At 52.9% G+C, this 25,653-nt stretch overlaps 8 protein-coding genes across 8 annotated transcripts; 2 read left to right on the forward strand and 6 right to left on the reverse strand.

The window, feature by feature from the left end:
* Positions 1-239: 239 nt before the first annotated feature.
* On the forward strand, positions 240-2,340 carry A1O1_07905 (uncharacterized protein; the record flags this gene model as incomplete). The annotated part of the gene is made up of 4 exons (XM_007728771.1): positions 240-476; positions 524-829; positions 884-1,293; positions 1,341-2,340. The coding sequence occupies 4 exons, from the start codon at positions 240-242 to the stop codon at positions 2,338-2,340; spliced, it is 1,953 nt and encodes a 650-aa protein (XP_007726961.1).
* A 450-nt stretch (positions 2,341-2,790) lies between these two features.
* A1O1_07906 (uncharacterized protein) lies at positions 2,791-3,294 on the forward strand (the record flags this gene model as incomplete). Its single annotated transcript, XM_007728772.1, has 1 exon — positions 2,791-3,294. A coding segment is annotated over one exon (281 nt), but the record flags the coding sequence as incomplete, so codon positions are not given.
* Positions 3,295-4,104: 810 nt separating this feature from the next.
* Positions 4,105-6,115, reverse strand: A1O1_07907 (uncharacterized protein; the record flags this gene model as incomplete). Its single annotated transcript, XM_007728773.1, has 5 exons — positions 4,105-4,662; positions 4,726-4,815; positions 4,887-5,302; positions 5,362-5,501; positions 5,553-6,115. The coding sequence occupies 5 exons, from the start codon at positions 6,113-6,115 to the stop codon at positions 4,105-4,107; spliced, it is 1,767 nt and encodes a 588-aa protein (XP_007726963.1).
* Positions 6,116-7,677: 1,562 nt separating this feature from the next.
* On the reverse strand, positions 7,678-9,433 carry A1O1_07908 (uncharacterized protein; the record flags this gene model as incomplete). Its single annotated transcript, XM_007728774.1, has 2 exons — positions 7,678-7,788; positions 7,871-9,433. The coding sequence occupies 2 exons, from the start codon at positions 9,431-9,433 to the stop codon at positions 7,678-7,680; spliced, it is 1,674 nt and encodes a 557-aa protein (XP_007726964.1).
* Positions 9,434-12,465: 3,032 nt separating this feature from the next.
* Positions 12,466-13,686, reverse strand: A1O1_07909 (uncharacterized protein; the record flags this gene model as incomplete). Its single annotated transcript, XM_007728775.1, has 1 exon — positions 12,466-13,686. One exon carries the CDS (start codon positions 13,684-13,686, stop codon positions 12,466-12,468), a length of 1,221 nt encoding a protein of 406 aa, XP_007726965.1.
* A 1,230-nt stretch (positions 13,687-14,916) lies between these two features.
* On the reverse strand, positions 14,917-15,894 carry A1O1_07910 (uncharacterized protein; the record flags this gene model as incomplete). Its single annotated transcript, XM_007728776.1, has 1 exon — positions 14,917-15,894. One exon carries the CDS (start codon positions 15,892-15,894, stop codon positions 14,917-14,919), a length of 978 nt encoding a protein of 325 aa, XP_007726966.1.
* Positions 15,895-19,580: 3,686 nt separating this feature from the next.
* On the reverse strand, positions 19,581-21,887 carry A1O1_07911 (uncharacterized protein; the record flags this gene model as incomplete). The annotated part of the gene is made up of 2 exons (XM_007728777.1): positions 19,581-20,685; positions 20,737-21,887. 2 exons carry the CDS (start codon positions 21,885-21,887, stop codon positions 19,581-19,583), a joined length of 2,256 nt encoding a protein of 751 aa, XP_007726967.1.
* Positions 21,888-22,945: 1,058 nt separating this feature from the next.
* A1O1_07912 (uncharacterized protein) lies at positions 22,946-25,528 on the reverse strand (the record flags this gene model as incomplete). The annotated part of the gene is made up of 1 exon (XM_007728778.1): positions 22,946-25,528. The coding sequence occupies one exon, from the start codon at positions 25,526-25,528 to the stop codon at positions 22,946-22,948; it is 2,583 nt and encodes an 860-aa protein (XP_007726968.1).
* Positions 25,529-25,653: the final 125 nt, after the last annotated feature.

Consider the following 25,653-nt stretch of genomic DNA (forward strand, 5'->3'; position numbering starts at 1 on the left):
TTGATCTCCGTCATACTGCCAGTCTGCCGCCCGGTGTGTTGACACAAATATGGACGAGGATATGTTCTCCCCTTCCCCTCCATATTTTTCGTCTGGTTCGAGGAATCCTCCTGCTCGAGACGATCCTCCTTTGCCCACCACTGAGTCGCCTTCGTCCGTATTCCTCCAACGTGGTCAGTGAGAAGTGACAGAGCACGGAAATCTATCTATTTGCATCAGTCACTCGATCTGTTACCGTCATGATTCCCGAGAAAGTTTACGATTTGTGCCAGAACGGCCTGTCGGTGACCGGTGAACTGGCCAAAAACACTGACCTTACTCCTCATGAGGCCTGCAAGAGACTCTTTCGGGTCGACATCGAGGATGAGGTAGTCACAAAGAAAGTTCATGTCTCCCATGAAGAACCCAGTGACCTGGAACAGGCGCAAAGGTGTGGACGATGGGGAGAATCCACTCCTAGCGAGCTTTTCCTTAGGGTAGGCCAACTCATACTCTCAGTTGCGACGTGCTGATGTGCCTTCAGATATACCACGACGTGCTATGCACCCTTGAGAAAAACCCTGTTGCGGGCGTCTGCGCACCGTCTCTCATGGGAAGCAATGGAGTGTGCCCACTCACCATCATGGCTACGGTACCTGAAATCTGTCGGCACATGTCCAACGTGATAGCTAGAGCGGAGCACGAGGTATATCTGGCAACCAACTTCTGGATGTATTCAGAGCCGAGTAGGTTGATCACCAATGCTCTTCGAGAGCTCTCGAGGAAGGCTGTGGAGGGAAATCGGCGAGTAGTAGTTAAGATTATATATGACCGAGGCAGCGTCAAACAGGTAAACAGCTTAACAGCTTTGCCCGTGTGCAAGTCCACCGCCTGACTCTGATAGGTTGTGAACAATCACCTGCCAGTGTCGCCAGAGGAGTTCTCAGATCCGAATGGCAAAATCCGGATTCCGCATCCCGACGACCTTCCGAATGTTGATATTGAAGTCATCAACTTCCATCTTCCGGTTTTCGGAACCTTCCACTCCAAGTATGTGGTAGTGGATCGCAAAATCGCCATTCTTCAAAGCAACAACATTCAAGACATAGACAACCTTGAAATGATGACCCAGTGGGAAGGACCCGTAGTGGACTCTTTCTATGAGGTTGCGCTCATTTCATGGCACAACCGTCTCAACCCTCCGCTTCCTTGCATCGATCAGCCGGCTGCAAGCGCCCCTTTGCCGACGTTCGAAAGCGAAAGCCACGGGACCTTGTTCGACAAGCATGGGAATATAGTCCCAGTGTCACAATCGTGAGTGACCTTGGGGTTATTTTGAGAAAAGTGCTGATCATGACTAGCAACACCACCGTTCCCGACGGCGACGAGAACTTGCGAGATCTTGCACAGCACGGGGCACAATTGGACCTACCTCAACATACTTCCCAAGATCCTCATTATGATCCGGACATAAAGTCTGAAGTATTGCGATCCGTGGCCACATTGAACCCTCGCCAGGGTGAAAGGCGGATTGACGCAATCACTCGCATGCTGAACACGACCATCCAGCCCAACACTAAAGGGAGTGCTCCGGACCTCGAACCAAGCGACTCCATGACGCCACTCATTCCAATACCACGGCATGATCCTTTCCCCATTGCCATGGTATGCAGGGAGCCCTGGGGAGCTCCTAACAAGCAGTCTCTGCACACGCCACAAAACGAAGCATTCATGTCTGCTTTGCGCCATGCAACCAAGTCGGTATTCGTCCAAACACCTGATCTGAACGCCGAGGCACTACTGCCAGAGATTGTCAAAGCCTGCAGACGAGGCGTGAAGGTGACGTACTACTATTGCCTCGGATACAACGATGCAGGCGAGCTCTTACCCTTCCAAGGAGGCCATAACGAGATGGTGGCCCATGGCCTGTATCAAGACCTGGAACCTGAGTATCACCAAAACCTGAACATCTACGCCTATGTGGCAAAGGATCAGATTCATCCAATCCACAACAAATTCAAGCAGCGCTCTTGTCACATCAAGCTAATGACGGTTGACGGGCATATCGGCATCCAAGGAAATGGGAATCAAGACACTCAAAGCTGGTACCACAGCCAGGAAGTGAATGTCATGATTGACAGTGAACTGGTAATTGGCAAGTGGATGGAAGCAATTCACCAAAACCAGAACACGCATGTGTATGGTAAAGTTGTCAATGAAGGCCCAGACGCTGGGTGCTGGAAAGACTCGGAAACGGGACAACAAGCCGAAGGTGCAATTGGCGTAGACCCGGGACGATTCGCTTGGGCGAAAGGGATTGTCGGTGCGGTGCAGAGAGTACGAGGAGCGGGAGGATTTTGAACAAATTTACAATCGGGTGACAGTAAGCCGGATGGCTAGGTATGAAAGTACCAGTACAACGCTCAGAAGATCATGGAATGTGCAGATCTATCCTATCGCCTTTCGACCAGGAAGCTAATCACACCCCATTTGTCCCTTACACGCTTTGGTGTTGATTCGTCAACGCTTGACGTTGAAATTGCCTTACTAAGTACTACTCTCTATTGACCAATCACGTGCGACAGATTGCGGAGGCTGCATTTTGACGGGCATCGGACGGTCGACCACTGCATTGCTCACTCCTTGGTCAGCCTCCCTGCAGTGGAACGACGGCAATGTCCTATGCTCATGCGCAAGGCTTGGTCGACCACTGCTGTGCCTTTGCTCACCGCTACTAGGAGCAGACTGAGTTCGTCACGTCCAACGAGTATTGCCTGCGACGCGCCCTCGACGCCTCCTCCGATTCCCAGGATGACCTCGAGCTCGGCGCCGATCACCTTGCCCTTTTTCACCATCAGCAGGCTTCCTCTCTGACTCCTTTGCTTCACGAGCCCGTTGAGCAACAGAAGATTGGCATCGTGGACGTCTGCGACTGGGACCACATTAGTGTCAACATCATAGGCAGCATCTGGATGCGCGTCCACCAGTTCGACACACGACTGCGCCAATTGGTGAGGACGCACAGGGATTCAGGAAGAGGTCGCCTTTCACTGCACGTTGAGTCGGCAGGGGGGGTCCCAAGACCACTTTGAGGTAAGCGACTCGGAGGGCGCGACGGCCGGCGCACGCGAAGGGTGAAAAGCCGCAACAGGGAGAGGGCGATGACGAGGAGGAACAACAGCAGCAGCAGCAGCAGCAAGAGTCACACCACGAGATATGCGTCTTGGAAGGTAAGTTCGGCTCCTGCCAGGCGCGGTATGGATTGGACTAGATGCCCGACTCACGATCGCGTACCAGCCTGACCTCTGGGATTGAAGAGGCTTGAGATCTGGACATCTATGTCTTCCACGCCGAGACATCACGACCCGGAAAGAAGACAGTCAGGTCTATCGAAGAAGACGTGGTAGGAGCGCTCGAACCATGAGGCGCAGGGTGTTGTTCACGCCTCGAAGGGGACATCGTGTCGATGTCTCGCAGACCAATCAGGGGAGGTCAAGACACCCAGCACCCGGCTGTGCCGGCCTTCATACGATTTCAGAAATCGGTTAAGGTACAAGCCGGACGGACGCCTGCCTGCAGAGAGGTGGCGCCGCTCCAGACCAACCGAAGGTACGGGCAGGTTTGCAAGATCCAGTTGAAAATGGCTCTGTCAGGGTGTCTCGACAATTATTGCTTCGTGCTCCAGGGCATCGCATCTCTGGCTCATGTAGATTGCTGTGTTAGGTTGCTCCTCACTGAGATCAGGGTTGATAGAACATGGCATCTGAACATGTCTGGGTTTAGAGGTATGGCTTGAGAGCGCACCAAAGCAGAATGCAACCTTTCTGATTATGCTCCATGCTTCTGCAGAAGCTTATATTTTTATTCTTTTTGTAGTCCAAGTCGGGGTAACTTCTTGGAAGCAAAGCTGGATATCAGGAGAGCCAGCATCCCTCCAGCAAGACTGGAGAATTATCGAATGATAATTAAATGAGCATATGCAACGTGCGTGTTGATGGGCACCTGAACCTTCAGCGCTCAGCCTTACATTGCAAAGCCTTGCGCCGGCTAGTTGAATAGCCTGGCGCTTTCCACATTTCCAATTAGGCTTAATATTGCGAACCGGTCCCAAGACTTTTTCTAAAATCAAGGCCTGATGACAGGGAGCTTCCTATACATATAATCGCCCCAAGCTGGTTTCGTCCTCTTCCAAGGCGTGTCGGTGCTGAGCTGGAGATCCTCAATAGCACTGGCCCAGTGGATGAGCGGGCCTTCACCCCATTTGGTGCCTAGCAACGCCAGTCCGAACGGCATGGCACTAGGCCCGCCAATGCCGGCTGGAACGGTGATCACGGGATAGCCAGCTTGGGCGGAGACTTGGTAGCTCTGGCCTAGGTCCGGCGGGACGAGAAGAGCATCCAGTTTGACGTGCGAGCCGTTGATAAAGGGGTTGAGGGCGGCGTCGAGGGACTCGGCCGTCACGGTTTTACAGAACCACACGGCTTGCCAGTAGGTTTCGTCCATGACACCCTTGGTCTCGAGCGAGTTTAGGAGCCCATCTTGACCAGAGTAGAATGCGGGATGGATCCCCGGTAGGCCACCTTCAGACCCGAGGTTGTCGAGGTTGGACTGGACGATATCCTCAAGGCTGCGGATGTTGGTGTTTTCGAGCTCGGAGAGGTATGTAGCAATGTTGTTGTAGAACTGCATGGCGGAATAGGGTCAGATGGGGTCTTTGTCAGAGAGAGAGACGGAGGACAGCCTTACATCGACCTTGAGCACAGTGTATTCACTCTCGTTGGGATAGCCGCGAGTAGTGCCATAATCGCCGTCGAAACCTTTCCGGCTAATGAGGATCTATACGTTTTCAAGAAAGGCCAAGGTCAGTAAATGTAGCTTGATACGCGTCCGTTTGGGATATCACTCACGTCGGCATTTGGTAGCTCGGTTCCGTTGATAATCGTGGCACCCGCACTCTGGATCAGATCCAGTAACTCCATTAGATGCGAGTTCTGCTCAGGGTCATTTAAGGACCAGAAAGTCTCCCATGGTAGACCGAAAACGGCACCCTTCAATGCCGATTTGTCGGTAAGGAATTGCGCATAGCCGCCCTCTGGTGTGTTGCCGATCTGTGCGAGGGTATAGTTGTCGCGTGGGTCGGGGCCAGCAATAGCATCGAGTGCGTATGCAGCGTCACGGCAGGTCCGGCCGAATGTTCCTATCGTATCCTGGTGTAAGGTATCGGGGATGACGCCAGCACGAGAGGTAAGTCCCGTGGTAGGCTTGATGCCACAGACATTTTGACGCTGAGCCGGGTCAATGACGGAGCCGTCGGTTTCCGTGCCTATAGAGTCGTCCGTTAGTCGATGCGATCGACTCACAGCGACCAAAGACAAGACTCACCAAGGGCAAACATGGCCTGGTTGGCAGCAACGGCTACTGCAGAGCCCGAACTGCTTCCACCGGGGTTACCGGTCAGGTTATAGGGGCTGCGAGCCTGGCCACCTCTGGCGCTGAATCCTTCAGAGTAGTTGGTCGATCTCCTATGAAGAAGGTCAGTCAATATTCATGCGAGAACCTATAAGGCGACTCACATATCTGCCCATTCGCTCAATGTAGCGTGCCCCAGTAACAGCGCACCAGCATTTCTCGCTTTAGCTACCACGTGAGCGTCTCGAGGCACGATACTGCCGACTAGAGCCCAGGACCCAGCTGTGGTGTCCATTTGATCCTTTGTGGCGATATTATCTTTAACGAGGAACGGGATTCCGTGTAGTCGGCTCCTAACCCGGCCAGCTGCACGTTCAGCGTCGAGTTCCGCTGCTATCGTGAAAGCATCCGGGTTCCATTGGAGAATTCCATTGACGTATCCGTTGACCTGGTTATACCGTTTGAAATAGCATGTGACAATATCGTAAGCTGTGAGATTGCCATGCTCCATAGCATCCTGAAGCTGGTCGATGGTGGCTTCCTCCAGTTGGACACCTTGACAGAGCGGCATGGGGAAGAGTGCTTGAGGAGCGGCATCTTCATTCGGGTAGTAATAAGGCAACGGATCAAGGAGCTCTTGGGTAGAGTTAAGCTCGGAGGTATTTTGGGCAGCCGCCTTGGCGATCAGGAGACCGCCCAGGAGCTCCAAGACAAGAGGAATATGCATGTTTGCCCAGAGAATGTAGTGAACACCAAGCAGCTCACCTGTGCCGTACTATTGTCCGACGAAGTGGAAGGCAATGTACATGGAGCGCGCAGGAAAGGTTACCACACTTATAGCTGTCCCATGGCTCCGATACTCGAACATCACCACATTCGGAAACCGTTTGCGAGTAGCGGCGTCCGGGAACACGATCGTTATCTTGCTGCAGAATCTACATTTTCGACGGCATTGAGCAAAGAATCGGCTTCCCGGTATTGTGGTTCGAAAGATGCCTAAGATGCCCCGACCTTTGAGATAGCTGTAGGTAGCCGATAGAATAGTGGAGCTATCAAAGAGTCCACTTGGCGGGCGAGCCGGTTGACCGCAGCAGCATGATATCTAGGTCCGACCGGATCACGTACCTTTCGAGTTCCTATAGCAGCCTCATCGCACAGGGAGTTGAGATTCAGAGGTAGTTTGGCGGTGACTTCTTATAAACTGATCGCACATAATCGAAATAATGTGCAATCAGCAACCGATGAGATCTCAGGACCTCTTCGAAGCCGATGACTCTTTGGATTGTCACTGGTCAACCGGCCCACTGTCTAGTACCTGTGATAGTTTGCTAGTTGGATGTTAGCATATTCCAAAATGGGAAAGTTTTGAGGTATACCTTTGCCATAATCCGTCGGAAGAGTGGGGTCCTGATATAGTAGGCTACTAGTACATCTCTTTGCCCGTACCTGACCATGTTCGAGCGCTTTTCTGAGGACAATCTGTGCATCGCCGAGACGAGCATATAGCCAGCTTCTGCGGAGAGGACTCTCGACCGGCGCCCTTACTTACCATGACTATCGAGGCACTTGAGAGTCCGGCGAGATATAGACTGTATGTACCCATTTGGGGGCAGGCGGTGACATAGTATATGCTAGTGGTCCATTAGCCTTATCGGCCGCCCGCGTTACGAGGTCCCATATTAACTGCTTGAATATCCCGCGTTCCTTTGGGTTCCGAACGGAAGTGTTCGTTTGAAAGCATAATGGTAGTAACAGGTTGGTCGACTGAGAAGCTAATGAGCTGATATATGACGGGAGAGGCCATGACGTGAAAGTGAGTAGACGTGCGCGACGTGTATTAATACCTAGGTAGGCAACATGCCTTATCAGAGAGCGGAACGATCGGCCTTCAGGAAACCTTGGCCGCTGTCAGTTCTGGATCCGACGAGCTTGCCGATACCGCTCTGGTTGACTGTCAGTTGACATTTACACCGCCACAAAGCAAATGCCCTAAGAGACGCCAAGATCCTGGCTGAGTTACGAGGCCATCCACTCGACTCGCAGAGAAGTTCAGCGTCAGCGCCAAGTCAAGATTTGGAAGCGAGCGGAATGTTCCAACTGTGTTCTCGGGAATTGCCCAAAGAGATTCTGGATCTAATGATACTAGATATACTTGATGAGTATCGCAGAGAGTGAGTCTTGGCATTGTCATTTCTGACCGGATACTTTCATAGTATTAGGTAAACATCATTGCTGTTTAATACGAAATGTGGTGTGCCTGGACCTCTTCAATTCTTGATGCTGGCGGTATCAACACTCGGCCTCGAGAATCTTCGCTACGGCGGCTTCGGCGACGATCATGACGATAGCCTGGGTGTTGCCCGTTGGAAGATCAGGGTGAATGCTTCCGTCAACAATGTACTAAAGACAGTATATATGTTAGAATCTAGATTCATTTTGGGGCAAAAAGGAAGGCAGAAAGAGGATCAAAGGACTTGCATACCAAGTTGTCGGTGCCGTAGACTTTGGTGTTTGTGTCCACAACGGACGTTCCGCCAGGCAGACGTCCGTCATCCAGGCCCATTTTAGCAGTGTGCACATAGTGGATACCTGGTGTATAGGAGTCCATAAGGGCCGTGACATTGGTGTACTCCAGAATGCTAAAGTCGGCGGCAGGGTTTTGGAAGAAATCGAACATCTGCTGCAGGAACCAGATGGCAGCATCTCTGTCTCCTTGGGTCTGTAGATAGGGACTGGTCTCGAATTCGGTGGCATTGCCGGCATCGTTCAACACCAAAGTGCCAGCCGAGGTCAGCCCATGAGTGATGTAGGCGATGATTTCGATGACCCCGGTGCTGTCGGCGCCACCGGCCGATCCTTGGAAGAACCGCGTCACTCCATCGGTTCCCACCTGGGATGTCCAGAAAGTGAGACGGTCTCTTCCCTGGGTCAGAACGCCTGAGCTCCGCTGCTCATAGGCATCGATGTTGCTGGTGTCGGTCCCAATGAACTCCGCGGTAGCGTTCACGTTGAGGAAGCTTCCGTTAGTCTGCACATCGATGTAGAAAATGGGGTGATCCATAACCCCCACGCCGACGGGCAGAGATATCCAGTCCCTCTCCGGGGGGACGGCGATACCGGCTTGCTGGGCCTTTGCGATCTCAGCCCGAGGTCCAATGCCAGAGTTGAAGAGAAGGCGTGGCGTGCTCAAGGCTCCGGCCGCCAGGATGACTTTCCCCCCGGGAGCCAGTCGGACTATTTCCGAGCCAGACGCAGTCTCGAGCTCGACACCAATCACCTTAGGCCCGGCGCGTAGGATGCGGATAACCTTGGACTCGAGCCGTAAGGTGAAGTTGTCCAACTCCTGAGCCAGGGGCAGATACGTTCGGAGTGGGCCCGCGCGCTTCTGGTCCTTAACGTTCCACACAGGATACGAATAGACCTGGTGTTTCTCGTCCGGCTGCTTTATTTGATCAACCGATTTCCAGCCGATGCTCTCGAAAAAGCCCGCCAAGATACCGTACAGGTCGTAGTCATAGCGCTGTCCGTCTGCCGAAGGCAATTCGGTGCCGGGGTTTCGCGCATACAGCCGATCAGCCGCGGGTTGGACGTCCTTCCACAGCCATCCAGCGGGCCACTTGTCGTTAAAATCGGCCTGTTGGGGGTGAATGAATACCATCTGGTTGACAGTGCATCCTCCTCCAAGGACACAGGCGGCCGTACCCGCCGTATCGTCGCAAATATAGCTGGTGAACAGATCCATGTTGCCGTAGCTGTTGTACAGACCGGGCACATCTGGCGCGGTCAGGGTATCATTCCAACTCAGCGGAGTGGCACCGTAGTCAACTGTAGGGCCGGGCCCTCTCTCCAACAACAAGACATGTTTCTTCGCTTCGGCCAGGCGTTCGGCGGCGATGATACCTGCGGGCCCTCCGCCAACGACTATGTAGTCGTAGACATCCAGGCACTCTTTGGGTGAAGGGTGTGGTTGAGGGTGTGGTGGAGGGTGAGCGCCTACCAGGCGTGAGCCCAAGGCCACAAGGCCACCAATCAGAAGCATATGCATGATGGATGATGGATGACAGAGAGAACTGAGGCAATACAGGGATCACACAGATATCGTTGAGTGCAGAAAGACGATATGACTGCCCTCATTCCTGATCCTTATACAAGACTTCATCTTCGCCAGAGCCTTCCCAAGAACTGCTTGCGTCAACAACGGAAAAATGTCTTTCAACGTTAGGCCCTTTTGAGCCGATTAGGAATAGGTCTTCATGTTGTTCTCGTAAGCAGAGACATTGAGCAGATTGGGATCTGCGCCCGGTGCTACAACAACGGTTAGTTTCGCTACAACGTCAGTTTTGAAGCAAGACCCAGTGCGTGGGTACGCTGTACAAAGACTTATGTGTACCTGGCATCGCAGTTCATGGGAAAAGCCACCAGATCAGATCTCATGGGGTAGATTGAGCCACTGCGTTGTCGACAGCATTGCGCCTCCTTGTCCACTTGAGTTGCCGGTTTCGGATCGGATGATCTGTTCCTCTTCCTTCGGGACTGTATACCAAACCTAGGTACCACCAGGTAGGTAGGCATGTGTAACGCCAAGGGGTGGCCAAGGCTGAGAGGCTCCAAAACGGCCTGGCTAGTAGCTGTCTGGCCGGAGCAGTCATAGATCAGGCTATCAGAGAAGGAGGAAATTCTCTTTCTTGATGGGTGGAAATAATTCCATGGCATCCTCCGTTGCGGTTTTCTACTTTGTCAGCAATAACTCGGCTCCATGCGAGGCCAAGGTGGATCTCGCCTCCGGCTATTGCTCTTAGGATAGAACTGATAAGCAATTTGATGCAGAGACTGATTGAAAACTCACAATAGTGATAACACACAATACACCGTCGACAGTCTCAGAGAAACAGGCACATATACCTGAAAATCTTCAGACTTCAGATCCAAGACCGGCGAACCCGAAGGGCACGGAGGCGGGAGGCGCAGCGCAGTGGGCAACAAATTCACTTGGTATCACAATTACCTCTTTGGGCGTGCTAGAAAACATCTCAGCCTCCCTTGGATCAAATGGATCACAGAGTAAAAAGAGTGTGTAATAGCCAGTGAATCCTGACTATGCTGGTAGGTAGCCACTTAGTAGGCGGTGTTATGAAAGCTTCATGTCAAGGTGTACTAGGTTACTACTAGTATAGTACTAGTATATAGGAGGCCTTGGCGTGGGCCTTGATAGTTATAGCACGTGATATATCACGTAATGGAAGCCAAGCGGTAATTGCTAAAGTGTTATCACACTAAGGTAAGCTGCTAGTACGTATCACCGCGCTATTCAAGTTTCCTCCATACAACCAGCAGCCTCGACACTTTTTCCACACTTTGGGCAGGACTGCGCTGTCAATATTCAGCATCGCTCCATACAGCAGTGGAAGCAATGGCCGTATGGCAGGTGAGTTGACTTCATCACTGAGAAACACACACGCGGCATTCTTCTTCACCTACTTGTCCTGGAGCGAAGGCGTCCATCTTCTCCTTCGGCAAAGCCTAAATTGTGCTCTCACTAGCCATTGACGAGAGCGTCACCATCCTTCTAGACCTGAGGCCTCCCTTGCTATCCATACTGACGTTGCTGTGGGATATATCGACGGTAAGAAGAGCGGGTCCATGCTGATAGTATTTGAAATGAAGCCACCTCGGTCTCTGCTACGGCAGCATTGGAATTCGGTCTCCAGTTTTGTCTCCCTTCCAAAACTTCCCTATATACTGAACCCCTCTCCTTATCTTTGGCGCCTAGTCTTTAGAGACTTCATTCTTCCTCGCCCGCTGCAGCAGGACGTTATCGCTGCAGCCTGCAGGAAGAAGCCGACGTTCCGCGCATCGTTGAGATCGAACGGATGGTATACGCCGACAACACGTCGACTCCCATCACGCTCCCTGGCCCGGCGAGAAGCGTGCTGAGGATCTGCTCATTCAGTTGCCACGAGACCCGAATGTGCGATTGATCAAGGCCGTTGACTCGGACACCAACGAGCTGGTGGCATTCGCCAAATGGGACATCATCGAGACTCCCAGAGATCCACAGGGCAGCCGCACCTTCGGGCCCGGCTGCAATCTCGACGCGTGCGAGGAGTACCTTCAAGGCATTCATCGGAAGCGGACCGAGCTGATGGCTGGCAAGGTTTGTTGTCGTGCGGATTCCAATCTGGTTTTGTTTGCATTGTCTTCATCTTTCCCATCGGTGCAATTGGACGTATTTTCCATCCAGCGTCTCACGGCACGCTGACATGGTGCTCTGCTCACATGATAGCTCTTGATCTTCTCCAGACTGACCCCATTGGAGATATGTTGATGGAATGAGGCCTCGCAATGGCAGATGAGCTCCGGATCCCCGCATACCTGGAATCGTCGCCAGAAGCACACAGTCTATATCAGAAATAGGGATCCCGAGATCTTGATGAACTACGGCTGGATCCTAAATGGAATTATGGATAAGCCGATCCGAGCATTCATCTCATGTTCCGACAGGCGAAGTAGGCAAGTACATGTTCCATGGAAAGGCTCTTCGTGAGACAGGACATGTGTCCGTGGTGACTACTTCGGAACCATACACGCCGGCTCCGGCTCCGGCTGCTTATGCTATCGTAGAGGACGCATTGTCATTGTCGGTTATACTGGTTTATTGTGTTGACGACGCACGTCCGTGCCACACGCGCATATCTTTGTCTGGTTTGATGTCCAATATTTATATCTATACCTATGTACATGACCTGTCTGTCATATATGCCGAAAGATCGCTACTATCTATCCATTTCCTATATCTCGAATATATAGTCTGCACCAATATAACATCCCTATGCAACAACCCATTGTTAGGTGGAACAATGTCTCGGCATCGTTTGAGCTGGCCACGGTCTCTTCCAGTCCATGTGTCCCTTCCAGGATGCGCAATGGCTGCAGATACTCGGCGTACCATAGTCCCAAATATTCTCGGACCGGCCTTTACATGGTCCTGATCTAGCAGAGCTCCAGATGCAGGGAGGGACCTTGCAACGTGGCGTCAGCGGTACCCTCCACCCGGGTGGCAATGACACGCTGTCGATCCTAGGCCTGACTGTGACTGGAAGTCTGATCTTCAAGCTGGGCCTTACCATCTGTATCCGCGTCCACATTCGTGCTCTCCGGATTCCAGTATGTCTCGACAAACGTTCTGGCATGGTTGAACGCCTCGGCCTTCAACCTTCGCTCTTCTTCACTGATCCAAGAATCAGGGAACTGGGTCCAACCATGCACGACGCCCTTGACTTCCTCGACGGTGAGATCATTGATCCGTCCTTCATTTCTGACCTTTTCGATCCACACCAGACTCTGCGCGTTAAGCGAGTCGAATTGCGGTAAGAGGAGCCATATCCTTGCTTTGGGATGCAAGCCCTCCTGGTCGCCTGGATGCTTCGGTCTAAGGTCCACCAGACCAGGACTGGCACGTGGATGGCTTCGGAGGTCGGCAGGGAGATATGTGGGCATCAACTCTTTCTCGATCTGCCAGCGTTCAAGAATGCCGTTAGGCGGAGGCAGGCCTTCGGGCCGAGGTCTCTCGTGCGGCAACAACCGGCAGTCGAAACTCGGATAGAACAACAAGATGGGAATGTCGTTCTCAAAGTCCCAGGGAATGGGACTCGGCCAATCCTTGTGGACCGTCGGGTCGTCCTTGACACTCAAGGCCAGGTTCAAGGCCAGATTTCCGCCCGAGCTGAAGCCCGAAAAGGCGATCCTCGACTCATCCAATGCGAGGGGCTTTCGACCCTCCTTTGCCAGATGCTGTTGGATGCCTTCACGGAGCGTCTTGTAGGCTTGCGAGCTCGGCTCAATCACCGCCCGCAGTACGTCTTCGGCATCGTAATTCGCGGCGGGATATTGCGCGGACGGGCCTAATCGATAGTCCACGGAGATGACAACACAGTTGAGCTCGCGGCACATCTGGGCGCAAAAGGGCGCTTGTTCTTGCGGTGAGCCCAGGACGAAGCCTCCGCCATGGAAGTCGATCAGCACGGGCAGCTTCACGTCGTCCGTCGTCTCCGGATTCGCCCTGGGCCGTAGGGATTCTTTCAGATGCGTGCCTTGAGACTGCAGGCGGTGGTAACGAGGGTTGTAGGTCGGCGGGATAAAGATGTAGATTGGAATCATGTGTGCTTCTCTCGAGGGTAGGTCGAACACGACTGGTTGAGGTCCCTCAGGGTTGGTGAAGTGGAGCACGAAGTTTGGCACCAGCCGGGGAACGCTGACCAGCGCTTTGCGCCATGTCACGCCAAACGGCTGGGAGAGCATGGCTGTCCTAGCCAAGAGAAGTTTGCCTGGACCGCTGCAGATCTACCTAGCGCGCCTCAGCTGTTCAGACAGGATGATCGTGGATCGATAAAAGAAGAACTCGTGTCGCACAATATTGATCCGGGACCTTGCGCAGGTTAGTGGCACTGGCGGTGTGATTGTCTGTCTTGCCCTCCGGATGGCAAGCCTGAATGGTAAGTAGAGAGAGAGACCGTGGGGTTCAGGCTGGCTCGTGTTAGCTAGGGAAGTTGGCTGGCAATGCCGGGGATCGTTGTCGGGGGAATCCCGACGGGCGCCGTGGGATGAGCGGACAGGGGCTAGGAGCGCTTTTGGTCAATCAGAGTCGTAGATTAGATCAGGTAGAGCTGCAATAGGTCGAGGAGAGAACGACAGATCGTTATACTAGGTCTCAAACAAGTTTGTCTACTTGTCATCGTCGCCGGCCGGCGGCAGCTCCAACCAGTTCCCTGTCTTCGGCATGATGACGTCAGCAGCACCTGGCCAATGGCCATTCTCTACGAAGACAGCCAATCGTATGCTCAGCCTTGCAATATCGCCGCCAATGGCAGTGCCGTTGTTAATCTCTTTGCTATAGGTCAAGCAAGTCTTGTTGAGTTGCTGCTGGTGGTTCTGTCTCCTTCAATTCAACAAGTGATGGTACACTCAGCCAATGATCCCACCGTGCGGTGCCCTTCGCTGTCATTGACCGCAGCGAGCCGAGCCCATGGCTCGCATCCGGTGCGGCACGAAGTCAACCCTCAATCTGTCGCTTCCAATCGCACCAATCAACAAGCAACGCCTGCATACCAACTTCCACAGCCCCAGCTAACGAGCAGTAGGGCGCGAATTACAGTGTGCCCCGTGTGGACTGTGGCGCGGTTTGTCGTTCACCCGCGGACATATAGTATGATCTCTCATGGGGTCTTTTCTCGTGGCCCTTGATACGGCTGGTCCATGAGACGGTTTCTCAGCAAGTCCTGGTTGGCAACTCAAATGTAGCTCACAGCCATTAGACGCGGCTGTTGTGGCCAGCCGCAGGTTGCCTTGGTCTGTATGAAGAGAGGCCCTCAGCCCCGAACATCGCAATGTGGGCACTTGTGGAGAGGAAAACGGGCGCAGTTGTAGGTTGGTACAGACTTTGGTTGCAAACTAGGTATGTGTACGTGGTAAATATCCCCAGACTATCATTGCTTCAAGTGTTCGAAGCACCAAGACATTGTAATGATGCCGTCAGCGATAGGAACTACACTTTTGTTTTCCTTTGTAAACGCGGGCGCGGTTTCTTGCCTTTGTACCTCCGGTAGAAGATGATGCACAGCCCGGCTCGAACTCTTCGCGGCACTTCAATGGCCCTGGAAAGATAGGTCCTCCGGCGGAAGCAGTCTCATGCTCGGGAGACATGTTGAAGAAGCCGACTGAACCCGGAGGCAGCGGCTCCTGCTGTGGATTAACTCCCTCAAACGTGTTCCGTAAGAAACAGTCAAAGCTGGGTAGCGGATCAGGCTGTAGCTGCGCCCCTTCAAGCGGATGGTTGTGTACTCCCCTGTCGGCCTGAGCTTGCGGGGCTGATGCCACAGTCGAAGTTTCACCAGGACCGTACTGTTCGCTAGTCCACATTTCAACGCCCTGCATCTCATCATCCGTTCCGCCCGGGGCGTCGTCAATGTGCCACACAGAGGCTCCCGGAACAGAGGTGGATATCCCTATTGTGCTGAAGGGGGCAGCTTCAGGCCAAACCCAATTGTGAGCCGGCAGTGGGCCTCGTCCTCCAGTGCGTCGACGACAAGAGGCTTCCAGGCGGCGGACCTCCGCCGCCAATTTCTCTAAGTCAACGGTTCGATCTTGCTTTGGTAAGAGAAAGGGGAGCCAATCTTTACTCGCGTGCAGGCCAAGGTCGGGGAAGTGTTCCCCCTGGATCGGCTCAAGGGTGTGAGTTCCCATTGTAAAGCCAGACTGAGGACCTTTTCCAGGCGAGTTGTTGTTTGGTAGGGCTGTGCCGGGTTTGGGACATAGAATGCGGTGTCCTGATGGAGTGCGGAGAACTGGAGGTCTAGGGGGTCGAGGTGCCAGTGGCACGTACTTAGCATTTCGCACAGCGACATTGATTGTCGATTCTGGAAGGGGCAAGATGTTCTCGGTGAAGTTGCGGTAGAAAGTGAGATCATTCAGGTTCTCTAGCCTCCCTTGGTGGACCTTGAGAGTGTTCATCATGCCAGATGGTATGTAAGTTATGCCCAAGCAGGATGAAGATCAAAAAGTTCTTGGGGTATTGGAAATTGATGTCCTCTCGCAGTAGCTGATGTGACCGTCAGTGTGTTGTGTAACAACGAGTAGTCGGAGGGCGGAGACGTTAGATATAGCAAACACTCAACTTCTCTCCAGGTATATTGTGCCACTCCAAACATGCAGACAAGTGATTGGCATACTCAGGCATCCAGGCGCCCAACCTGCTTGAAAGCAGCCCCTCCCTATTGGTCAGAACAGCCAGCTCATCACTCGATATCAATGGACTCGCTTGTTCACCTTGTTTGTCGTTGGTCCGAGGAGTATGACCAGGGTTGGAGGCTCAGTACGAGAGTGCATGCATGTCCGGGTTGGCATTGGTCGGCTTGCGCCTCTTCGAGACCACTTCCGACTCCCCGCAGCATGGCCTGAATACCCCCTGTCAAAGCAGCAAAGACACGTTGGCACGCGGACGAGGGGAAGACCATGCCCTCTCTGTGGGCCTGACAATATAGTTGGGACGCTGCTCCGGATATTTGGAACGGATGCTGGCCGTCAGATCAAATATCTGAGAGTTCTTCCCATAGATTCTTGCGACCAGGTATTGTCTGGCGGAATGGCACCAGCAGGGCGGCTGTGGGATCCATAAGGTTCAGCAGTCTGCAGCCCATTTCGTACTTCCTACAAGTCCGCAGCCTCAAGCAGACATGATTTGCTGTTTGTTGAGCTCCGTTGGACGATGGAACAGCACGAAAGCCACACTAAGCCTCACTGCGGTGCAGCTACTTAGTGTAATATGCATTGTCCCCTGTACACGGGACTGGCACTGTCTCCATGAGGCCAACCAGCAAGTAGCTGATAGCAAGTCTTCTAACCATTTCCAGGCAACAATCACACCGTCGGCGGATCCCGATCAGACTGTGGGGTGCCAATATGTGCTAGGCTTTCCGTGATCACGAAGAGTCGCCAGGTTATCGTCCGCAATGAAGGGGGCGTCTCTGTGGAATACGATCTGACCATCGCCTAGCTAACGCTTGATAGCCGAGCGCCCCTCTGAATTACCCTTGCCGACCGCGCCGACACAGATATTTCGGCTCACTGTATGTTGGCCTCAAGGCGGCCGAGAGACAGAGTGTTGGAATACACTAAATTGCCGCATAACGGGGAGCGAGGTGTCGCCTTTGTGAGGTAAGAGTTGCCTGAGCATCCTCCTTGCGGTGAACGACTGGCCGGAACTCATATTGTAGATGTACGGTCGTGAGTGCGTAAGGTAGTCACTGTAGCGACAGACTAGGAGAACGGATGTCGCAAATCCACAGGGTTCATCATGCGATCGCTTGCAAATTGGAAATTCATCGAACCCTGCTGGTTTAGGTATCTCACTCCTGAAGCCTGCAGCTTAGTTGGTGCAAAACCATAGGCCCGACCCCCACGGACGGGATTGACAAGGTCGGTCTGGCATCCAGATGACTGGCAAAATCAGAGAAAGCGCCACTGGCCGGATCTGCCAACAGGCATCTTCATATTAACCGCCAGGGTATAGATATGGATGACCACGACGGCTGCAAGTTCTTTCTCTCCCTGGCTCACATACCTTGTTGAAGTGTGCCACCGCTCAGCCGGACATTGGACTCGAGTGCATAGCATGAGAAGACCCTTTCCCCATGGCTTGAAAGTATTTCTTGTCACGCTTGCTGCCAAAGCACATCCATGTCGGATCTTGTGTGATGAGGTTCCGGTAATACGGGGTTGAGAGCACTGTGGTCGCTTCCGAAGCAAGACCTGAAGGCGGTCGTCAATTGAGTTTCCTGTGGCAAGGACTATCGAAGCACCATGGATCCTGCCTGGTTGACCAATATGAGCCGCAGAAGGTACGAGAGGCGTGAGGGCGTCAATGCTCCTAGCCAATAACGGGTCAACACATGCCACATCCTGTCTGAACAGATAGTGGCCACCTGACATACCGAAAGTACGAGGTGAACTAGGGCCCAAGAGTTACCGCAGAGAAAGAGCTGCATAATGTCACAGGTGCATTGAAAGGTGGTGTGGATGGGTCGACCTTCCAATGGTGTAGTGATACTGGTCATTCCGGCTCACAAAGGGCACATTGCGACCAAGGCACTGACCACCGGCGCTTCTCAAGTGCCCTGCACGTTGCCAAACATTGCAGGACATGGAAGGTCGGCGGTGTTGACATGCTGGTTTGGAGCTGGACGGTCTCTGGGATCGCAGCTGAAGGATTGCGTGCCATGCAGTTGAACTGAAAGCCCTCCACTCCAGCGATGCCTTGAGTCAAACATTGCAACCGTCGTCGTCGGTCGACTTGACGCCTGACTAATGCCAGATCCTGGTTGCAATCCTGTCAGGCTGATTCACTGCCGGTCGATGGCCAGAGAAGTTATCAGACGACGCCACGCGGCTTCCTGCTGGTGGGGCGCGAGAGCCGGCCTGGCCTTTAGTAGGTGACGGTTGAGCGATCGTGATCCACCACAGGTGTTGTTCCCTTCAACTCTGAATGCATGGCAATGTAAGTAAAACCAGGGCATTGTATATAGTAGCACCGAGCAACAGTATATGTCAACCGCACAAAGAAACAGTAACCAACGCGCAGGAATGTATCTGGTGTACTCACCGACGATGGCTAGGTTGTTGCTGCATTCGTGAGCTAAGTCAGACGAGGACCATCATATCGGCTCTTAGGGTACATAAGGGACGATGTCGCCTATACCTTGAAGAGAGCCTCGTCGTGCGAGGCGTGGCCAGTACCATGGATTCTGTGTCTCATAGTACCGGGATAGGTCCATGGAGGAGTAAGTTTTGGACGACTTGACATAACCCTCCAGCGAGATCATGTACCGCCGTGCACCGCTGGAGCACGCTAGGTCCTCGAGAGAGGCCTCGGCACCAGCATTGGGCGACAACACTGGCTTATACCAGCCATGGAGGCAACTGCTAGTTGAGATGTTTGACCAAGAGCTGGGTTGTCCGCAGAGATATGGGAATGAGGTTCAGAGTAGCTTTACTTTTCAACGTTCGCACGAAGGAGGTTCTTGTGCTGACGTCGTGAAACTCAGTTGCAACCGCGGTTTCAAACTCACCTAGGAGGACGATACGTGACTGGCGCATTGTGGGGAGGACAAGAGCAGAAAAGCTCCGCAACATCTTGCCGTCGGGTGGAATGCGAGGTGAAAGGGACCCGACGACCATGGATATGGTGAGTTACTACAGTGCGGTAGTAGATCGATAGGTGGTCGGATCGTCCAGAAAAGGTGGAAATTCCTATCACCGAACAGGTTCCCGAAACGCTGGAGGTGTCAAAGGATCGGTATCTGAATCAATCAAGGTTTCTTATACATGCGTCCGTCATATTGACCAACCTGACGAGAAGATTGGTATGACTCCGGTGATTTGGCGGGACAACATGTTCGCGGCAAGCAGCGACCGTCGCCTGAAGGGCGCGGCGGGTGTATACTCACTCAAAGACCCGATTCGAGGTGGCAGAACGTTGTATCAAGAAGGTATTGTGGACGGGGACCGTTAGAAATCCATTTTCATTTGCTCGACGGCGGGCTGCTGAGGCCTCCGACTTGTCACTGTACTACTCGGTATATGTCGACAAAAACGACCTGAATCGTTCCAGAATCCAGATGGAACCATCGTAGAAGGGAGCCTTACTTCCCATTGCCGTTTCCATTCCCGTTTCCATTTCCATTTCCGCTGTTGCCTAGTACTTTTCCCTTCTTGGCCAGCGCATCTTTGCATTCGTCGCAGTACCATTTGGCACTCTTGGGCACACTCTTCAGGCCAATACAGTCCAGATGGAACCATTGTCGAGGGCAATCCGGTTTGTCACAAGCAACCATCTCACCGTAGCTGACGCCTTGGCAATAGCAATACCTCTCCTCATCTTCCTCGACGCCTTCAACCACATCGTCGTCGTCTCCGACATCGTTGTCTATGCCACCTCGCTCGGAAGAGGTAGCAGAATTTGGTGCATCGTTCTCTTCTTTCAGCCGTTGCATGGTTGTCGGCAGTGGCGGAAAGGTGGAAAGGCTGGCATTTTTCTTGTGAGGCCGCTTCATCGGCAACCCTTTGGGTGAGAGGGAATCGTGTAGACCATGGTCCTTGACTCGTGGTCTCGAAGGACGTTTGGATTTCGAACCGTTGTAGCTGTAGCCATTTGCGGATGCCGTTTCGGCCTCTTCAGCTTCGGCGAATGTTCCTGCTACAGGCGTCGACGTTTTCGAGGCTCTACCTCGCGCTGGTCGCTCGTTGCGGAATTCACTTGTGAGTAGTGCTGGCGGAAGGCCAGGTGATGGAACGGCAGTCACCAGCGTTTCATCAGGCTGCGTGTCTTTTGCGCCCTCTTGCCTGCTGCTGGGTCTTTCCAACAGAATGGCTCCTCTTAGAGCTGGCTCGCCATCCGGAGCGTCGGCGGCTGTGGATTTATCTTCCAGCAGTCGATCTCCTTTCTCGGTCTTGGTCTCTTTCATTGTGGTCTTGACTTCGCTCGTGCTCTTTCCAGTCATGGCTGCAACGTTGTTCAATTCGGGTGTGGAGGCAGTCAGGTTGCTACTGTTTCCACCATTTCTATTCGAGGCCAAGGACGAGGGTCGTGCTCGTGCGCTTTCTGCGGCCTGTGTGGAATTCTGGCGGCCTCGTCCGGCTGGCCGTACGGTGGACAATGCTGGGCTCTTCTTGTATGCTTCTTTTCCGGTGCTGCCCGCAAGAGGGGAGGAGGCGAGTTTGGGAGAGTCTTGGGCGATGGCGTTGATCCTGCGGAACGAATTGTTAGTGCAACTTCTTTGACCAGAGCTTACAACGTACCTTTTCCGGGCCACGGTCGTCGCGGCGGTGGACGCTTTCCTCTTCTTGGTGTTCTCCTGCTGCGAGTTTTCTCTCGACATTGGTCGGCCTCCAAAAGCACTGCTGGTTGACCGCTCCATACCGATGCCACCCACTGCTGGCTTGTCTGGTTTCTTCCTTTTGCCGGTACCTGCTCCCGTAATCCCTAGGCCAGCTGGGTCCGGGGCTGTCTCGCCGGCACGCTTTTTCGCGGTGGCGTTGGTCTTCCTCGAGGCAGCTCTGGCCTCGTCGACTTCGGAATCCACATGGTGGTTGGTTCGTTGCCTCCTAGCTAAGAGAGCCTCTCTTCGAGCCTCGCTTCTATGCGCGGCCTCATTCTCGTGCAGGGCGGCTGCGTTCGTGGCAGCCTCTTTGCGGGTTGCAGGAGCGGTCGACTTCTTCACGGGATTTAGATCGGTATATGCCCAGTGTCTGAGACTTCCCAATCGCGCTTCTTCCGATATCTCTTCGGAGACGTGTGGCCAAATTCTGTCCAATCGTCGAATGTGCTTTGCCACCTCCTCGTTGGCGTTGTTGATGACATGGTTCTTTTCGTCCATGGTCACCATGATTGCCATCAGATGTTGTCGCAATGCATGAAACTGCTGTCGCCGCCTTAGCGCGGCTGGGTCGGCCGAACGAGCAGAGGCAAGCGAGGCATTATCGAGGGAACCACCAACGACGCTGTTGACTTCGCTAACATTGGCGGCATCTTCTGCATTGACCGACCCTGGCTCAGTATGCACCGGAGGAACCAGGGTTGGGGTTGAAATGGCCGGATCGGCAAGGCATTCTTTCAAAATATTTTGTAGATTCTCTTCCGCCTCCCAGGCCTTCGCGTCTACCTCTTTCAACAGCGAATTGTGCCTGCGAAATTCTCGAGGCAAGGCCGCGATGGCATCTGCAAAGTGCGTGATGGCTGGGTATAGACGGGGAGGGTCGTTATTTTGTGCAGCTGTATTCGTAGCGGTTGCGGTGTTACTGGAGGATCCCAGAGGAAGGCCACTGTTGGAGGTGAGAGAGTTGTAGCGCTGCTGGCTAGAGTTCAAGCCTCTCGTGACTCTGCCAGGATTGATTCGGGTTTGACGCGCTAAACCGCCTCGAACGTTTGAGTTGCCCAAGGTCGTAGTCATTGTCGTCGCGGACATGAGGATGGGTCGTTCCGACAGAGGAAGTGGAAGGAAACGAGCTGCTCTGTCGTGGGCTCTCGGGAGTGTTGACTGGGAGGATTCTTGGAACGTTATCTCGGCATCGGCGGATTCGCAAGGTAAATATCAAAGACAATTCAAACTAATAGACCCCGATAGCTTGCGAGCATCATGCAGAATAACAGAATGATTGGTGGTGGCAGAGAATAAGGTGGTTGAAAAAGTGCATGAGGAGCAAGTCGACAGAGCACAGCGCAGCGCAAGCGTTGCGCGCATCTTCATTCCCCCCAGTCTGATCCGCCCCCAATTCACCGGTTCCATCCTCTAGTCGGCCCGTGGTGACGCAAAACACCAATAGCGGTATCAGTATCACGTGTAAAGTGGATTATCTAAGCAAGTGTGTATGACCGAAGTTATCCCGGGCAGTCAACTCTCCCAGATAGACGTCAACGTCACCACAACTTAGTATCACAGAACGAGCCTACCTACCTAGGAGGTATATCTACAGCCTGACTAGCTGATCTGGCGATACGCTCGCTGTCCTCACACTCTTGGTGAAACACAATGAATGTGAACCCGGATTCCACTTTACTGATCCCTGACATACGCCACGAGAAGAATACTCTGCAGTATCTATGATCTCGTCAATTGGATCTTGCTGTTTATGGCGTCCACTATCGTACCTAATGATAATTTCGATGCCCCTTTACAAGAAGAGAGAGGAAAGTAAAAGCAATGGTTCTTCATGAACATTAATCTGCATGGTCAACAATGCCACCGAAGTCCTGCCCACACCGCGCATCAAAAGAAAACAGACCCCATGCATGAAACTCGTCTAATCATGAAATGACCCCTTCTTCCCCTTTACCCTCCCCCTGCCATACTCCTTCAATGGTGCTCATATCTAGACTGTGTTGTTCAACGGTAGACGCGGAACATGCTCCAGACCATACATCATTCTCTCGGCGGTATTTGCCGGGACATCGTCAGAACACTGACCTGGGCTGACGGAAGATTCAGGCAAGTCCAGCGTTCGACACCTCCTAAATCCACGAGTCCTCGACTTCCGGCTTCTTCTCCGACCCACAGATATCAACATCCAACGCAAGTTTTGGAGCCTCATCTGCCTTCTTCTTCGTCGGACTTTTGCGTGGACTATACGCTTCGCGAGGGGGTCCTGCCCGAACATCTTCAACAGCCCATCCGTCCGCTTTTGCCGCAGAAACCCAACACTTCAGCCCTTCGTGCACGCCACCATAGAACTTCTCCTTGCATGTGCGAAGGGTGCTGCCCATAACCTTTTCAAAGCCTGAAGTCATCATCTCTTCTCGGAGAGCATTGCGTTGCTGTGGGCTGGGCAAGAAAGCAATCAGCCCATTCAACAAATCTAGGTGAGTGGCCAGATATTGGGTGGCTTCCCATTCAACCCCGCCAACATAGGGTGCAGCAGGATGAGGTGGTCTTGGTGTGGGGAAATGAGCTCGAGTATATCCGACAGACTCGTCAACCTCAATCACAGGGACCACATTGAGATGATGGAGGAAGATCCAAAAGACTTCTTTGGTTACGTTGACGACTTCGCGGCACCAGACTCGGTACGGTCGAGGCACATGCATCTGAGAAACAAACTCCAAGGGTTGCTTGTCGCTTTCTGGCGCAGGGTCCTTGAGGAATCCGAGAATGGTGTCCGCACGTTCCTGCATTTTCTTCTCGTCATAGTTAATAGCGGCGGAAAGATGTGCAAACAGTAGCGATACTATCACTGCTCGCGTTGTAAACTCCGCAGGTCCTTTCCTGTCAGGGTCGAACAACATGCTTAGCAACGGAGGGAAGAATTCGGTTTCCACTTGGTGAAGACGCTGTAGCGCCAATGACGTCGTACAGAGTCCTTTCAGGCAGAGCAGTGTTTCATGCAGCAAACTGTCTTCATGTTCTTCCCGCCATTCAATCTTTTTGATCCGATAGTACAGTTGCAAGAGCTCGTCCATCCCACCTTTTGTCACAAAGTGATCGGTCCAGCTGACGGATTCATTCCTCACTAGGATGCGCAGCTTGTGCAACTTGCTTACTTCAACTAGTTCGGGTTTTTGTACCTCCCGCAAGTAGTGAATGAAGTCGCCAGGGGTCGTGGCACTGTCTGCGACGTTGAGCGATGCCAATGACACTGTTGAAGCCATGGCTCTTGAAGAAGTAGGTCTGGAAGTGGAAGCATCGGCTGACTTGTTGCGAGATTTGCTGCGAGATCTTGACGATGATCCTGGTCTGTCGGATTTGCTGGACGATTCCTCATCACGTCTACTCAAGGTCAAAATGCGACTGCGTGGCCGAGATCTCGATCGGGATCGTTTCCCTTCTTTTCCCTCTTCGCCTTGACTGTCTGGTTTTTCGTTCTCCTGCTTCCGGGGACTGCTTGCCGATGATCGTACCTCTGACGCATCCGCAGCAGCTGAAGTGGTTGATGACCCACTGCCAACCCGTTCTCCTTTGATCAATCCTGCTTTCACGTCTGGTTTAAGGTTTCTCATGTTGTCGCGCATATTCAGAGGGATGTTTAATGAGTCCAGGACCTGTTCAAACGCTGTATCGATTTCCTGGGGACTAAGCGTTGGGCTTGTGGTTGAGGGGTTGTCTGCACCAGAGTTGGCGTTTCGACGAGACTTCATGTTCAGACTTTGGATTGCGTCAATAACTCTGGATCCTCTTTTGGCCTTTCTGTCTATCTGAGACGTCTGTGAGGAACGAGTTGGTAACGCGGGACGGACATCTGGCGTACGCGATGATCCGGGGCGGCTATTGTTCTCATCCTTGTTTTGTGGCTGCTTCGCTTCTGGTTGAGGTTCATCATCCAGATTCTCCGTGAATATGGAGCTTCTGCTAGATTTGTGCTCCAAGAATGGTCGTTGGGGCGGTCTGTGCTCAAGTGAGGTTGGAAGCGCAGGGCCGTAGCCATAGAAGTTCCTCTGCTCTGCCGGCCGAAATTCCGAGTAGTCTTTTGGAGTGTAGAGTTTGATCTCTTCCTCGAGCCTCCTTCGTTGCGACATGGGGTAGAGCATCTTGCCGTCGGGGCTTTCCAATGGCTGCGTTGCAAACTGCTCCCAAATCGGGGTTGGGTTGTCGTCTTGTGTCTGTTTGGAAGGAGAGAAACTCCCTTCGTCGCCTGCGTTTTCTCTTAAATCTTTCTTTGACTTCCTCTTGAGAAGTCCTGTCAGGTTGGCCGCTGACCTCACTTTCTTTGGCTTCTTTTCGATTGTCTGAACTTCGGTCGATGAATCACTGCCTGTTTCTGGACTTTTTTCTTTTCCCAATATGAAGCCTTTCAATGACACTGAGCTTCCAGTCTTCTTGTGACTGCGGTGTGCAGGAGGTTGGCTTTGGTCACCAGATTTGGTCGCGATTCGTTTGGTTTGGGGAGGGCTGTTGATATGCCGTTCACCAAGAGGGTAGGCCGACGCAATATTCTCTTGAGGGTGTTGATATGCTTGCTTGCCTGGGCTTAGGTTCTCCTTCCGTCGTCCGACTAGAACGTCTGCGGTAGAAGGTGCGCGGCTCTGATATGTCTTCCGCCCTCTTTGTTGAGGCTCTGGGTCCTCAAAGATTTGAGAGACCTCGAGTACGTTTGGACCCATGGCGACGGACAGAACAAAATATTGGCGCACGGTGTCTGATCAGATACTACTCATTATTGGTACTTGAGCAAGTGAGATACATGTGCACGGGCAAGACTTTGATCAACGACGACAGACGCAGGCAT

This window comes from Capronia coronata (genome assembly GCF_000585585.1).
Source record: "Capronia coronata CBS 617.96 chromosome Unknown acBCG-supercont1.7, whole genome shotgun sequence".
Classification (NCBI taxonomy): Eukaryota; Fungi; Ascomycota; class Eurotiomycetes; order Chaetothyriales; family Herpotrichiellaceae; genus Capronia; species Capronia coronata.